The 15,957-nt window shown below is 53.1% G+C and overlaps 1 protein-coding gene across 6 annotated transcripts in view; it reads right to left on the reverse strand.

The window, feature by feature from the left end:
* The window catches only part of Ptch1 (patched 1), a 67,061-nt gene extending 53,590 nt beyond the window's left edge, over window positions 1–13,471 (reverse strand). The window contains exons 1-2 of one of the 6 annotated variants that reach the window (XM_078030539.1): window positions 13,332–13,471; window positions 3,231–3,423 (exon numbers count right to left, since the gene is read on the reverse strand). In XM_078030539.1, the coding sequence (XP_077886665.1) occupies window positions 3,231–3,423; window positions 13,332–13,334 (196 nt within the window). In that variant the 5' untranslated portion in view covers window positions 13,335–13,471. Of the gene's footprint in view, window positions 1–2,594; window positions 2,687–3,230; window positions 3,424–3,677; window positions 3,703–4,126; window positions 4,352–5,079; window positions 6,186–13,331 lie in introns of those variants that run through there. The other 5 variants (XM_005334890.5, XM_078030541.1, XM_078030542.1 and 2 more) reach the window with 5 other exon arrangements.
* Window positions 13,472–15,957: the final 2,486 nt, after the last annotated feature.

Consider the following 15,957-nt stretch of genomic DNA (forward strand, 5'->3'; position numbering starts at 1 on the left):
TGTGCAGGTGTGGTATATACTGGTCTGCACATTGTGCCTAATGCATTCAGACTGTCTTTATCTTCCCCAGCACATTCAAGTACAAAAAGTCAAATTAAAGACATGCCTATCAAGATGGGTTGCTCAACTTGCTGGCTGTTTTAAAACATATCCTTGGGCAGATTTGAGAATGCAGTAGGGAGCCCATGTGCACATACACACACAGAAACACAAAGACAACTGGATGTCATATGTGTGCCATTTCTTTAATCACAGGAAGAGTAATCATCTTTTCCAAACTGTCTTAGCATCCCTCTTCCCTTTAAATCTTACCCTTTCCTATCTTGGGTTGCTTTTCAACTAGGGGAATATGCAAGCTCTATTCATTTGGCTTCTATGTGGAGCAAATAATCTAGTTCATGTAAGATTTCATGCTTGGAAACTTTCCTGTTTTGATTAAGAAAGCATCCTGTAACAGACTTCTTTGCTCACAGTGATAAAGTTTATCCAAGAGACCGATACCTAAAAGGAACCTAAATTTGGCAGTGGTACTCAATTTAATTCACTGACCTCTGCTGTCATATGTACAGGGCAGTAGGAAATTCTCACTCCTGAGAGAAAATGCTCAAACTATTCCACTGAGTGCTGACGCGACCCCCAGCTCACTTGATCACAAACAAGGTCTTCCACAGTTACCTCCACTTTATATAGCAAGTAAAGCTGTTGAGCTAGTGTGGCAATCTCCCTGGCGGAGTTCACCTGCATTTATGAAACTTGCTTCCTCTACAGGGGAAGAAGCGAGCATGGGATACACACATGCATGAATGGACGCACGGATGACAGATGAAGGCCGAGGCCACAGGGGGTTAAGTGACTTCAGTCACTAGTAGGCAAAGTGGACAGAGACAGGGAGTGACCCATAGCTTCTCATCTATAAGATGGGCAATAACTGTTAAAAACAAAACACAGAAACTGTCATGTTATCAAAATAAAGATAATAAGAGCCACTGTATTCAGTTGTACAGCATGTGATGAAAACATATGGCAGCTGCTCAGTAGGTCCCAAGAACCACAGAACCACAATGAAACTGCCTGTGCAGAAAGGGAGTAAGAGCTCAGAGGATGGGGACCCCAGCTCAATGGTAGAGCAACTGCCCAGCATGCCCAAGGCCCAGGCTCCATCCCCAGCACTGCAAAAACAAAACAACAACAACAACAAAGAAGATGGCACCTCCAGTGCCCACTTACTACAGCAGTTGGAGCCCCTGCCCTTGGAATGAGCTGGACAACCCAGAAACACTTCCTCCTGGAAATAACACTAGGTTAAGAAACTCACAGAACCTCTTTAATTATTAAAGGTCTGCTGGAAATAATTGCTCAAACAACACAAAACCATTTTTTGTCATCATCATCATCAACTGGCAACACATAGGTTAGTCCCTCTTAGTTCAGCCAATCACAGGCCTTCTACACTGCAGCCCCGCCTCAGGGTTACTGCGCTGGATGTCCCTTTACACTCAGGGCTGGCATCAGAAAGCCCCACTCAGATGGGGCCATGGCCAGGCCCTTCTTGCAGGCCCTGCTGAGGGTGGTGTGCTGCCTTCTAGAACACTCTCCTCTCTCTCTGGGTATCCCCAGTTCTTCCTCACCACCTCCATGGAAGCTTTTTTTAAATCTCCATTTAACTTCTATGGCCCATTTCATCTATCCCCCCAAATTCAGTGCAAGTGCCCTCAGTAAACTCCTTGCTAGGGACATAATAAGTGCTCAATGAAACCCTTCTTTCATCTACCAACGACAAGCACCCAACTGAGGGAAATGGCCCAATGGATTCAATCCAAAGTACACTTGTATTAATTACCAAGCTACTTCAGGGAGGAATGTTTTCTGATCTTAATTATTGGATTATTATTTTAATTGTCAGTTCTCAACTAAATACTCTACCATATCCTTGCAAGAACGGCTGCAAGATTAAAATACTCTTCGAGGTTAGTCTCCAACACCACCCAGAAAGGGATCACTGAAGCAATTTATGCATAATAACTCCTCTCTTCCAAGTCTGGTCTGAAATATCTGAATAACTACTTCAATCCTCCACACCTACTCCCTTGGTAGAGATATACCCAGAGCAATATATAAGGGGTTAAAATGTTTCCAAACAGTGTGATTCTTTTCTTTTCAAAAAGATCATTGAGAAGCAACCAACAAGAAAAGGGGGGAGAGGGGATAAGAAAAAAAATTTTTTTAAAAGAAACTCTTACCACCAAAAGAATATACACGGTTTCCGTGGTGGGTGGTGGTGGTGTCTATTTTAAATTTACAATTCATCTTCTAAGGCCGGCTTCAAGAACCCCCAAATTGAGGAACATGCATAAAAGCCTGGCAGAACCCCTTGGAGAGCTCCCGGGGCCCCTCCCTTCCAGCCAGCGTTCTTAAAACACATTTCTTTTTTCTGCCTGCAAAAACAGCTTTCGCGCAGAATAATTCCATTTAAAAAGCTCCCACCCGCGAGGAAACATTAATCTACTTTGCAAACATGCGTTCCAGTCTGTGCTTTACTATTTTTTTCAACTCCTTCCCCCCACCCCACCCCCTTTTTTTTTTTTTTTTTGTACCTTGAGACAAATGTTTTTTTCCCCCAGAGTTGAAAGCTGTCCAAAAACAGGACCACACACGCCGCCGCCTCCGCAGGCCCGCGCTGCGCCCGCCCCCCGCCCTCCCCAGCGCGGCGGCCGCGGCCGCCGGGGCCGCGCACACTCCCAGCAGCCGGAGGGGTGGCCTCTCTCTCCACCCCCCACTCCTTTCTCTTTGGACGCGGTGGGTGGGGGTGGGGGAGGGAAGGAAGCCGAGCGGGGGAGCCGAGACCGCGGAGGCCTGCCCCTGGCCGCGTCTCGGGGCGAGGCGGCGGCGGGCGGCCGCGGTGGCCAGCCCCGGACCCCCGGCCGTGCCGAGTGGTCCGCCCCGCGGAGGGGCCCGCGCCCCCGCCGGCCCGCCCTCGCCACTGTCTCCCACAACACCTAGCAGAGCGCAGTGCCCCGAGCAGATTACAGCGCGGCCTTTGTCGGCGGGCCTGGCTCCTGGCCAGGCGCCCAAACAATAAACAATTCCCCCTGGTGCGGGCAGGGGGTTTTCGCTGGCCACAGCCAGGCTCTAGGTGTGTGCTGGCAAATATCTTCATCAGTTGGAGGGAAGGGAAGGGACGGGGCCCGGGGAGGGCGCGACGGGCGCCGCGGCGTGCGCTGCTCTCTTACCTTCCACCCACAGCTCCTCCACGTTGGTCTCGAGATTAGCTGCCTTTAATCCCACAGCGAAGGCCCCAAATATGAGGAGGCCCACAACCAAGAACTTGCCGCAGTTTTTTTGAATGTAACAACCCAGTTTAAATAAGAGTCTCTGAAACTTCGCTCTCAGCCACAGCGGCGCTTTCCGGCCAGTAGCCTTCCCCTGGGAATGAAGCAGAAGGGAGGAGTGAAGGCCGGGTAGTCACGGTCCGCGCGCCCACGCCCGCTCGCGCGTACCCGCCTGAGAATCCCCCGACAGCCGTGGGGGGCCCCGCGCAGATGGGGCGCAGGGACTCGCCCTCCGGGCTGGAACCCAGGCTGGAGGGAACGCGAGAGGCGTGTGTGTGTGTGTGTGTGTGTGTGTAGGGGGGGTGGCGGGTCATAAATCAAAGTCAGGCTGCAGCGTGGGAGATGCACCTTGGGGACTGCAGGGGCGCCCCCACGCGTGGCCTGCACAGCATCCTGGAGTGTGACTTGGGGAGCTGGGGATAGGGCGGGCGACACACAGGGGCAGGCCAAAGCAGAGAGACAACCACTCTGCACAGGCGATTTTCACCCCGGACCCGGGAAGGGAGGGGCTGCGTAATCCCAGCGACCGAGCCCAGCATTTCAGCAGCAAACCACGTCCCGCTTTCCCATAAATCCTGCACCACCCATCACCCTTCTCTGGGTGCTCTGGAGAGGACCGATACAGGGGCCGAACGCTCTTTCGGAACAATATATTTCGAGTTCCCCCGTCCGGAGTGGCATCTAGTGGGCATCCACGTGGTGAGCGCGGCCGCGGGTGCTCACTCCCAACGCTTCCATAGCTTTGGAAGACGCCGTGTGAGCCGAATTAGGAAGTGGGGCAGCCATCTGCAACTTACGACAATATTTGTGATCGGAAGAGGGCAGCCACAGGGATCTTTCCCTCCTCTCCCTTCCCTTCGGGTTAAACGTAACAAAACAGCCGACTGCACGGGGGAAGGGCCCAGGCCGGCGCAGGCGGGGGTCCGGGCTGGGTACAGGCTGCTCCCGGCGGCAGCGCTGCCCCGGTGCTGGCCGCGGCCCCGGTGGGCCCCCGTCTGGGTGCTCGCCTTCCCCGGATTCCACACATTTCAGCCAGCCTCGTAAACACAATGAACCCGACCGCTCGGCAGACCCGCACCGCGGATTTAAGGTGGCAATTTGTTTACAACTTTCCCTCTCCCCATCAGGTTCTGAAAAGAAGCGGCTCAAAAAATGTGAAAGAAGAGGGGGGATGTCCTCTTCCGAGGATAATTTTTAAGGGAGCAGAGATTTCATGCTCAACAAAAGTAAAACCGGCTGCCAAAAAAGGAAACCACCTTTATTTCGGCTCCCTCCCCCCTTCCTCTCTCCGCCTCTCTCCACTCCGCCTCCCCCTCCAAGATGTTAAGAAATGTGGCAGCGTTACAGGGGTTTAGCTGCAAATAGGGGCAGGGGCGCAGAAGGAGGGAGCTCCTAGCCAGGGGCACGGGGCCGGGCAGTGCTGCGGCCGCCCTCGAGGTGGTCCACTGTGGACAGCTTTCCAATGCTCCGGAAAAGGCACGCCAGGGAGGGCGTGCACACACACACACACACACACACACACACACACTCACACACCTCCACCCCCTGCGGACCTCAGACAGCCCTTTCCTCCCAGGACCGGAGGGAGGGTTTGAATTTTTCAATCCCCACTTGTCTGCCTCTTTTCCTGGAGGGGTGTGTGTGTGTGTGTGTGTGTGTGTGTGTGTGTGTGTGTGTTGGGGCTATCCCAAAGAAGAGGAGGAGGGAGGAAAGAGTGGGAGGAGAAGAGAGGAAAGAGTCTGAAATGCACCTTGGAAATCTGCTCCAGAGCGAAGGCGGCGTCGCAGTAGCTGGGCCGGTGCAGATAGTCCCGGTCCGGCGCGGCCGCGCGGCGCAGCCCCCCGGTCCGTCTGCGCCTCCCGCCGCCGGCCGTCCGGCCCAGGGCCCCGCTGCAGCCGCCGCCGCCGTCCTGGGGCTCGGCGGTGTTACCAGCCGAGGCCATGTTGCCGTTGCCGCCGCCGCCACGGGGACCGAGGCTTCCCGGGCGGCCCGGCACGCTGCTGCTGCCGCCGCTGCGAACTCCCGGCGCGCCTGGGCGCTCGGCTCGCGAGGACGCTGCTGGCCGCCGGCTGCTCGGGCTCGGGCTCCGGTTGACAGACCTGCTGCTGCTGCTGCCGCTTCTCCTGCTCACACGGCGGGCGCTGCAGGCGCTGCGGCCGCGGCCGCTGCCGGGGAGTCAGACCCTGCGCCTTCCATTGCCACATTGCGCGGGGGTCCCGAGGTCTCTGCGGCCGCTGCTGCCCACATCCAGTTCGCGGGAGGGCGAGAGCCGGCGCGCGGAGCGAGCCTGTCCTTCGGACGCTTTCACCGCGCTCTTCGCGGTCCCCAACTCCCCTTACCCGCCCCCCGCCCCGCGCCGCGACCCCTTCACTGCAGAAAGCGCCAGCAAATCCCTGCAGCTCCCGCCGGCTGCGCTGGCTCCCTCGGCGCCTCGCGAGTCGCCGGAGCGGCCGCGGAGGGCAAGCGCAGAGCCGCCGCCGCCGCGGGGTCGGAGGGTGCCCGGCGGGTCTCAGCGCTGCCGGGCCCGGGCAGCCGCCGTTGCCGCTGCTCCCGCGGCTGCTGCTGCTGGCGGTGGCGGCTCCTGAAGCTGCTGCTCGGGCTCTGGCTGCTGGGTTCGCGGTGGCTGCTCGGTCCCGGACTTTGCTTTCTCGTGCTCCACGCCGACCCGCTGGACCATTCTGCCCCCGCGCAGCGCGCCTCTCTCACTCCCGGGACCTGGGGACTCCGCTCTGTGTGTGTGCAGCGGGCAGCGGCCGCAGCAGCTCCTTGATTCAATAGATGAGATGGAAGAAGAAAAAAAAGAACTCTCTCCATTTGGAGAAAGAGGAGGAGGAGGGGAGGGGGTGGAGGGGGAGAGAGCGAGCGAAAGAGAAAAAGGCTGGAGCTCCCGCCCCCGGGGCTGTCAGATGGCTTGGGTTTCTGCGACGCGATTGGCTCGCGGAGGGCAGAAATTACTCAGCAAACATGACTATTATTAGCTGCTTAGCAACAGCTCACCAAAGTAGAGAGACCACCCAGGTAGGCAACCCCAGTGTGTGCATCCCCGGCTTCGGGGGGAGCCTCCAAGAGCGCCAACCTTCTCGCATGCAATACTTCCATTAAGGAATGCTCCCCCCTCCTTTCTTTCTTATTCCTTTTCTTTTCAACAGTGTCTTCTTTTTGTGAGTCGCCTTTTGCGCGCACACACACGCGCGCGCACACACACGAGCATTTGCCTCGCGATAGACACGGGGGGATATGTAATATTTTTTTAAGCGCTTAAACAATTTCTGAAATTCCTCAAAGAAAACCCTTTCAGAGGCACCTTGGCCTCAAGCTGTAGAAAATACTGGGAGGTCCGGCTTGAATTCCCGGGCCTGCACCAATAATGACAGGGTGGTGGATAGTGCGCCAGTGTGTGCCAGATTTTTTTTTTTTTCTCTCCTCTCTTTTATAACTAAAGGCAAGACTTAGGCTCTCGCAGGGAACAACGCCTCGCATTAAGATAAACAAAAAGGAAAGTTAAAGAGGAAAGTAAGAACGTTGAGAAAAGCCACCCTTTAAAAAAAGAAAATCCGTCTCACCGCCCCCCCCAGCCCCCCAGAAAAGCCCCACGACAACACAGTGCTAGTTTGAAGGAGTCAGTGTTCTATAAACGTGGAATCCAGACACTGAAACAGTCTTAGGGAAGCAGAAGAGTTTTAACTTGAATCTTTAATGTGATATTAGTAAAAGAAACAACAGAAACTTTTTTTTTAACAACGCTGATAAATGGAATGTTTCCTTGACAAACAAACAAACAAAAAGTCCTGATTATTTTGGATAAGTCTGAGCACGTTAACTGCGTCCTTATAAAAAGTCAGTTTTAAGCTTTTGTAAAAAAAAATCGGTATGCATCCTGTTACATTTAATAGTAGCGTGACGTAGGAGAGAATAAAAGCTTTGATGTCAGATTCATTCGAAACAAATTGTGCGCAGATAGCAAGAATTTGTCCAGAAACCGCGTCTACTGTCACCAAGATATCCCGGGGATTCATTTTCCGTTGAGGAAAAAAAACTCGCGCGGCCTCTTGGATTGGGTCCTGGGGTCAAAGACAAATTGAACTATCTACACAGCTACGCTCTTTATTTCAGGGGAAAAAAATTATAGTGGAATGTGTTTTCTTACGTTTCCAAATTAAGTTCCTCCCTGAAGTAGGCACCAGATTCACAAGCCCAGGATTCTGTCTCATTTTAGTATTTTTCTTTCTTTTTTTTTGTTTTTTTTTTTTCTTTACGGAGTTGAACTGTAGAGGGAATCGCGGTAGCGAGAAGCCGCCTGAAGCCGTGAAACGGGGCAGTGTGGCTTTAAGATGCACACGGTCTGTGTTCATTGAAAAAAAAAGAAGAAAGAAAGGAAAGAAAGAAACCCAGATGGAGGGAAAGGGGGAGGAGCGGGGGAGAAGGCGGAGCCCAGGCGGCCACGTGACCTCGGGCTAAGCTGCCCGTGCGCGCGCGCGCGTTCGGGTGCGTCCGCATGCGCGCGCCGGGTTCGGGGACTCGCTGCGCCCGCGCGGCCCGGGCCAAGCAGGTAGGAAGGTCGGTGCGCTGGGCCCGCGGCGGGCGGGCTCCTAGCTTTCTGCGCGGCCTCCGGGAACCCCAGCGAGGCGCGCGCCCTGCCGGCGCGGACGGACGTGCCGGACGCGCCGTAGTACATTCCTGAAGGCGGACCGGCCCCCTTACGTTGCCCAATGCCCGCGCGGCCTCCCGCCGCTGGCCAATGACTGCGCGCACGGGGCCTTCCCATTCAGCCGGCCCGCGTCGCCGCTGCGGCCCGCTAGGGGCTGCGGCTGGGCGCGCTGGCCACCGGGGCGGTGCACGCGGCTGCCGCAGGGGGCCCGTCCGCCAGCCCTCCCTGCCGCCTCCTTCCTCTCCGGCGGTTCTCAGATCCCTGCTTCCTTCCCCTCGCTCCTGCTGCTCGCTTTCCACTGCTTTCTCTTCCTCCTCCATCTCTTCCCTCCCTGCCTAGCCTCGCCACTTTCCCTCTGGCTTTTCCCTCTTCCTGGTTTTATTGGGAGGCCCTGCTCCCCGAATTCTGAGCCGGTAAAACATGTGTGGTACCGGGAGAAGAGGGACAAAGAGGGCAGAAGCATTTGGGGGGTGTTCACGGGATCAGGAGGAGGACCCTAGTACCCGGCCAGCGCGGAAATTCAAAACACTCAACTCCCAAGCAGCACGTGATTTTTGTGAGTGGCTCTGGTAAGAGCTGCTAAAAATCCATAAGAAAAGTCAAGCACGGTGCAAGGAAAATGGCACTACTTTAATAAGTAATAGCGCAGGAAAACTGGGCTCGAGACATAGCTAGTTTAATTTTGGAGTAAAACCCTGGTCTAAATAGCATAGAACAGGAAAAGTGGTTTGTTAGCTTTTGCTGAGCAGACATTTCAAGTCAAACCATTTCGTACTTGCTGCTGGAAGTTGTTTAGACTGGGGGGGGGGGAGCGGTTATCCCTAGTTTTACGTGTCAGCCTGTTTTTATTTTTTGAGGCTTGCTGACCATAAACACGTTGTTCTGGTTCTTTTTTAAAGTTTCAGTATTAGCTCCTCTCCACGCAATCATTTACTTACAGGAGTTTCACGATAACTGCTTGGATTATGGAATTCTGGAGTAAAATTATAGACTATGTACACGTCATGGCTCCGTATCACTGTGCACGCAGCTGCAGAGCCTCTGGATCTGGCCGCCTGTGCACCATTTCAATGGCAAAGGCTCTTCCACTCGGGCTCATTTCCCTCAGTTTGACTTAATTCCTAAATGTTTTGAACATTGATCCCCGAGGTTTTCAGCGCCCTGAGCCCCTCGCCTGCTGTTTGATAGGTTAACTTTTCAGCATCTCAGACAATGGTCTCGGCCTGTAAACTCTACCCATTGGTTCCAGGACGCAATCCCCAGCCTCGCTCTAACAAGCGCTATCTTAATCTCCCCACCCCCCACCCGCCGCTTCCCCTGTGGTCTGCTTTTTTCATACACAGAGATGAATTACTTTGAGGATCTAATTGGCCTTGTTTCTGTAACGTTTTAAGAAAGGGAAGAGGAGCCAGTGTAAAAGCCTGCTCGACTTGGGTGGTCAGGGCTGAGGCTGCCCCCAATTTGCCTCATTGCTGATGCATGCGAGTGCCACATTCCCAGCGATAATGTTGTTCCTAATCAATCTGCCCTTATTTACATTTGTAAGCATTGTCGGCTTTAATATGCATGCCCTGTGCAGGGGACTGCTGCGCCACACCGGGTTTGTTAACTTCCAACTAACCACAAGGATTCCACAGACCTGAGATGAGGCTGATTGGAGGAGCCAGGCCTGCTAAGGTGTCTGCTGGGAGTACAGTCCCTTTAATGGCCCTTCTGCCTGGAGGCTCCCCTTGTGAGAGTTACCAAATAAGTGAGAGCTTAGGGCCTTATCAAGCAGCAGGGTTACCAGCCTCTGAGAAGCAAGATCCAAGTGTTCCAGCTCCCTTTTCAAGTAAAGTTCATGTCAATGAATAAACTGACATTTTTTTTTCTCCCCATCAGGGCCCCACGATTTCTCATTGGTGTCTGTAGATTTCAAAACAGATTCCTTCAACTCACTCTCTGAATTCTCACGTCCCCACCCTTCTCTCTTCCAATGCTTCCAATAGCCATGGCCATGCCACACACATCTCAAAAATGACATCAGATCATCCAAATGAGAAGATGACCCTGAAATAAAACATCTGCCCTTTGTGTGGGGATGTTCCGACGATAAGCAACATGAGAGCCAGACTTGGTGGAGTTGAGAAGCCACAGTGAGATTTAACTTCCCACTGGTTTCTCAGATCAAACCAAATGAGTCTTTGAAATCCAATGTAATTTAGCTAATTTCTACAGAATATAAATGAATGAAGAGGTAAATTATTCCAGTAATTTATATTCACCTCTTTATACTCAAAGGCCATTTATAATTTTGTCCACTGAGTTGAAAACTCTATTCCAGAAATCTAAAGAATCACAACGTGACATTACACTCTACAGTATTCTTGAGAGGGTAGGATGGAGAGAGGAATTAGGGACTTGATGTACTATTCTATCTATGGATGGGGAGCCCAGGATATGGGATGTGAGTGATGGGCCAGGGCCTGAGCAGTTTAAAGCAGGTATCTGGGATAAGAGTTGAGTCTTGACTCAATTCAAGCCAATATGCCACCATCCACCACACTTTCTTGGCTCCCTAAGAATGCCTTGTTATGTTTTCACTGGCAGCTTTTGTATTTATTTAAAAGGGGCTGGTTAAAAAATGAGTCTAAAAGATTTCAGGGAGGAGGGGGGAAAGAAATCCACAAAATGTAAAACCACTGGCTGGCCTCCCCTCCCTCCTCCCTTCCACCTCCAGCTTCCTGCTCTTATTCCTCTCCCCTCCCCAGGCTGGAGGAAGGGGAGCAGCCCTAGCCAACTTGTCAAAATAATGCTGCTAATTACCCCTGATCTCCTTTAATGGGAAGCTGCTCCCAACTCCACAAAGGAGTAAATGAGAGGTCTACAACACAAACCAGGAGCACTGGCATTTTTTGAGCTTACAGTGAGCTGGGGGGAAGGAAGGGCAGCAGAGGGAAGATATCCTGAGAAGGTCTCAGAAATATCTATGCTCATTACTCCCGGTTTAAATACTAGCCTGAAAAGGGAATTAGACTTTACTCAATGCCAGAAGCGACTGGTATTCTCTTGCTAAGAATGTCATCAATTGCACAGAGAATATTCAAAGCTTTCAATAAACTTGAAAGAAAACATAACATTGATGCTCCCATTGATTCCCGCCCCCCAAATATCTTCTTAGCTACGTTGCCTTACTCTAATGGATAAAGATGTAGTCTTGAAAGGACCAGACTATGAACATTTTCCCCATCCCCCGCCTCATCTCTGTTTTTCTCTATATCTGTATCAAGCTTTGCGTTTGGCAGAAGGCACACCATTCATTTCAGTGATCTCTACCATTGGGTCTTGCATGAAAAAGAAGCTGAGCAACATGATCCCTTTGACCCACTTCTGGAGCAACAAATTTATTAGAGATATAGGCATGAGAAATGAAAGGGAAGTAAAACAATTCCAGCTTATTGTGTGTCTTTCTTTCATACTGCTAATCCGGTTTACACATCACGCCTACATGTCTCAATAGGGCATTATACACTGTGGCAGAGGCTGGAGAAAATAAAAGGTGTATGTGTGTGTGTGTGTGTGTGTGTGTAAGAGAGAGATATGAACATAAAAACAGGGAAGACGTTTTAATCCATATTTACCTCTTCAATTTTTCTATCTATAGAAAATTGAAGATAATTTGTAAAATAGTCTTTTTCATAAAAATAATTTCAAATAATGCTAACCCTTGTTCAAATAGCTTGTCAGATTATGCCTAGATTATAACCAGAAATTACACCTCTCACAGTGAGTTTGAAATGAAGCTAATAGCCCAAACTGAAAATGGGCAGATTGAGATGGTGGGGCCTGTTGGGTGTCCACCTTAAGTCAACATTTTAATTTTGAAAGTCATGGACTCAAAGATATTTTATAGCCTGGTGCAAGGACTATGGGTGACAACTGGAAGACACAAACACAATTGAAAGCCCCTGGTTTTCCAACATAGGGACAGGATCACCTGAGGCAACAATTTATCCTGAGGTACCACCCAGAAATAATAAGTTATAGTAACAAAAGATGACACCAAAAAGCATTGTCTTTCTTTGTGGAGGCAATTAATTGCATGTTGAACTAGTAAAGAAAAAAAAAATCCGAACACACACAGAACGCTGAAAAAAGACTATTGTAGTAGTTCAAGACCTCAACGATCCAATTATTAAATGTTTAGAGCTGCCTATTGTGGGACTTTATTATTTATGGCTAGTTCTTTTGTATTTCTCCTCCCCAGGGAGGAAGGAAGGAGAAAAAGAGGAAGATGGTCGTCTCTTCCAGGTCCAGAAAAACAGAGGTCTCTGTTCCTTATCATCTTCCATATGGTTCTTCTTGGGTGACAGAAAATGAAATCAGAAAACTTTGGACTTAACGTTCATCCACACACTACATGTCATTTTAAACGTGCACTTAAATGCGTTGAGATATGGCACATGTCACCCAGAGGCACAGTCTCTGGGCTCTGGTGGTCCTGGTGTTGGGACCAGGTCTGTGAGGACTTGGGCTCCCCTGAGGCCGCATTCAGTTCTGGGATACCCGCCCACCTCTTTAATGGGTGGCAAGCACCGGATAGCCCGAATCCGTGGGCGCAGGAGTCAACACATACCTCTTCTCCACCCGTGGCCCCTTGTGAACTCAAAGCGCCTTTTGGGACCCTTTTCCCACCAACGGCGGCAGGGAGGTGGATGTTGGAACCCCAGAATTTAGGTAGGGTGCTTCTGTCCAGCCCTGCGTGTGCCACTCAACCAGGGGTCCGTGTGTGGGTGCGAGAGCGTGCGCCGTCCCTCCAGCTGCTCTCGGCAAAGCTCCACCGAGCGGAGAGAAGTGGCTTCCGCGCGCGCTCCCTCTGCGCCCCGGCTCTCCCCCCGGCGCTGTCACTCTCCGCACCGGCCCTTCCATCACCAGCTCTGCCTCCACTTGCGAGTCAGTAGCTACCACCAGACTGATGAGCGGAAGCCAAGGTGGCGACCCTTTCAAGCGTGAAAATGGGATCCCGGGCGACCCCCTCCGTGGGAATTCCCCCCGGAGCCGTTCCCCGGCCGGGCCCCCGGCAGCCAGCCCCCTCCCGCCCCGCAGGGCCGGCCTCGGGGGCGGGGGCCCGGCGCGCGAGCGAGCGTGGACGCGGGACAGGCGCTCCCGCGCCCCGGCGGCGCAGCCCACCCAGCCCCACATCCGCGGCGCCGCGAGCGGCCCGCCCCTCCCGCCCGGCGCTCGGGGCTCGCTCCGCTGTCCGCTGCGCGGGACGCCCCGCGTCGCGTCGCCGCGTCCCCGCGCCGCCCGGGGCACAGGACGCGCGAGGGTGCGGGCGGGGTGGCGGCGGCGGTCGCCGCGCCGGCTGCACTCACCATAGCCGGCCGTCAACCCTGCCCGGAGCGCGGGTGCCGGTGGCGCGGACCTGGGCTTGGATTTCACATCAATTCCTTTTTTCCGGGCCCCGCTTTCCTCGTCCTCCGCGGCTCCGTCTTCTCCCCGTCTTCCTCCGTTTCCCCCTGGCCTTGTCGCCGCGGGTCTCTTTGTCTCCCCTGTCGTCGTCGGTTTCTTCTCCGTGGTCTTCGTCTTCTCCTCCTCCTCCTCCTCCGTCTTTACAAAAGGAACGGAAAGTGTAAAATCCCCGGCGCGCAGGGCCGCCGGAGGCTCTCGGCGGAGTGCAGCGCGGACTCACAATTACAAGCCTGTTTCTATTAAGCAGTTCCATGGCCCTCGGCGTGGGTGGTCTGCCGCGCCATAGGCAGGACCTGTCAGGGTCACGTGACGGATCGGAAAACTTTACCCCTTTACAATAAACTCAAGGAAAGCAAAGTAAACTCGAGGAACGTGCTATCAGCACAGCCCTCCTGGGTAAACAGGCGCTCCCCTCCCCGCCTTCCTGGGAGGCGCCCGGCCCGCGAGCTCCGGCGAGCCCCGGCCGCCCCCTCCCGCCCCTCGCGGCCCGGCCTGCGGGGGCCCGTGGGCTGGGGGTCTCCCTCGCCTTCCCCACCTTGCGCCCCTCGCCGCCACATTATTTGCTAACATTCGATTGTCTCGCCGGGACCCCGGCGGGGAGGAGGTGCTGGGGGAGCGTGGAAGCTCAGCTCAGCAACCCCAGCAGGCCGGGAAGTGGGGGGCGCCCAGAGGACTGCAGGAGAACACCAGCAGTCCTGGGCTCCATTCGCAAAGCCCTAGCCTGCGCGCGTTCCCACGGAAGCGCGGAGAAGCTGGGAGCCTTCTAGTTGACAGGCCCACAGGGAGCCGGGGAAGCCGGGCACAGAACCAGAGTTTCCCGGGGATATGTTCACTAGGACAAGATGTATGTGGATTCGTGTCATTTCTGTCGGACGTCCCCGGGAAGTCGCTACTTCTGAAGGGACTAAGGTGGAGTCGCTTGGAAACCAAGATTGGTAGCTGGCTGAGGAATCCCTAATTGATATTTGCCTCCTTTCCCTTCCAATTACTGTGGTTTTTGGGGTATGCCACCCAAATGCTCCCACCCACGCTGCCTTCCCATACGAAGAGAGCCTGGGTGCTTGGGTTAGAGGGGCTGGGGGATCCTGCTGAGAACGTTCTGGGCCTGTCGCCTGCATGGCAACGCCCTATTCAGGAAAGACCTGAATTTTATCTGCTCAGCCCTGGCAGGGGAGACTCACACACAGCTGAGATGTGCTGTTTCAAAAGGACCACATTATGAATAAAGATGAATTCCAGTTACAAGGGCAAGGGGGGAAAAGTGTGAAAATTTGCTGTGACTGTCAAGAGTTAACTACCTGGTCCTCCAACAAAGCCAGCCCCCACCCCAGCCCAGGGCCTTGTACAGGCCAACACTTTACTCACCTCATTCTAGGCTGACACTGTGATTAGTGTGTGTGTGTGGGAGCTTGCCCAAACACATGGGTTATTAAATAATAATAATTCTAGGAGTTACAATTTATCCCCTCCCCCAAGATGATGTACCATTCTTTAATAGGGTCATTTGAGTTTCCAGAATGTGTGCTTGAGATGCATTAAGTAATTAAACATTGGAATGCTGGGCAGACCTGTGAATTAGGTTGGTCCTACCAACTGACTTCAGTCAAAAATGGACACAAATGAGTATTGACTGAGTGTGGATCCCAAGAGTCAGGCAAGCAAACAAGCAAGCAAGCAAACAAAACCCAAGGGCCCTATTTTGGGTTTTGTTTTGTTTACGGTATTGGGGAGTGAACCCAGGGCCTCATACTCAAGCATGCTCTACTACTAAGCTACATCCTCAGCTCTCCCCACTCTTTTTAAATCTTATTTTGAGACAGGGTTGCCCTAAGTTGTCCTGGCTGCCCTCTAACTTCCAGTCCTCCTGTCTCAGCCTCTCAATTAGCTGAAATTATAAGCCTGCACCACTACACTGGGACCTAATCATCTTTAATGTGGGTAGGTGAAGACCTCTGTCTCCAAATAGAGTGGCCTAGAATATGAGAGAGAAAGGGGATAAGAAAAAGGAAAACACACGAGCACAGGCATTCGCGGGGGCCCACAATATGAAGTCATCGGGTCTACCCGCTTTGTGGGAAAATTCCAGTGAAGCTTGTGGAGTTGACTTTCCGTAGTGAAAATGAAGAACCTTGTGCAATCATCCAGAATGGACATTGGTTTAGGAGGACCTGAGGCGTTAGCAATTTGTGGGGTGACGGGGGCTTCTTTGGGAACTCAAAATTACAAACACAGAATTAGGTGCAAGCACTTGGAAGAGGCTGGACAGTGAGGGAAGCTTCAGGAGCTTTCCACAGTCCCCTGCCTGGAGAGTGCATGGAGGGAGAGGGACTACCCAGACCAGGGTCGGGGCTGCACGTGTTCATCTAGCAGCCCAAAGCTTTACAATGGGGACCGGTTGGTCTGAGAGTTAAATACTCTCAGAATTGAGAGAGGCCTGCTGGTGAGGCAGGGAGCGTTGAGCCTTAGGTGTTAGAACCTAAAGGTTTGAGAAGGAGGGACCACACTGGAGATGCTCTCTCCCAGAAGCCG

This window comes from Ictidomys tridecemlineatus, chromosome 13, assembly GCF_052094955.1.
Source record: "Ictidomys tridecemlineatus isolate mIctTri1 chromosome 13, mIctTri1.hap1, whole genome shotgun sequence".
Lineage (NCBI taxonomy): Eukaryota > Metazoa > Chordata > Mammalia > Rodentia > Sciuridae > Ictidomys > Ictidomys tridecemlineatus.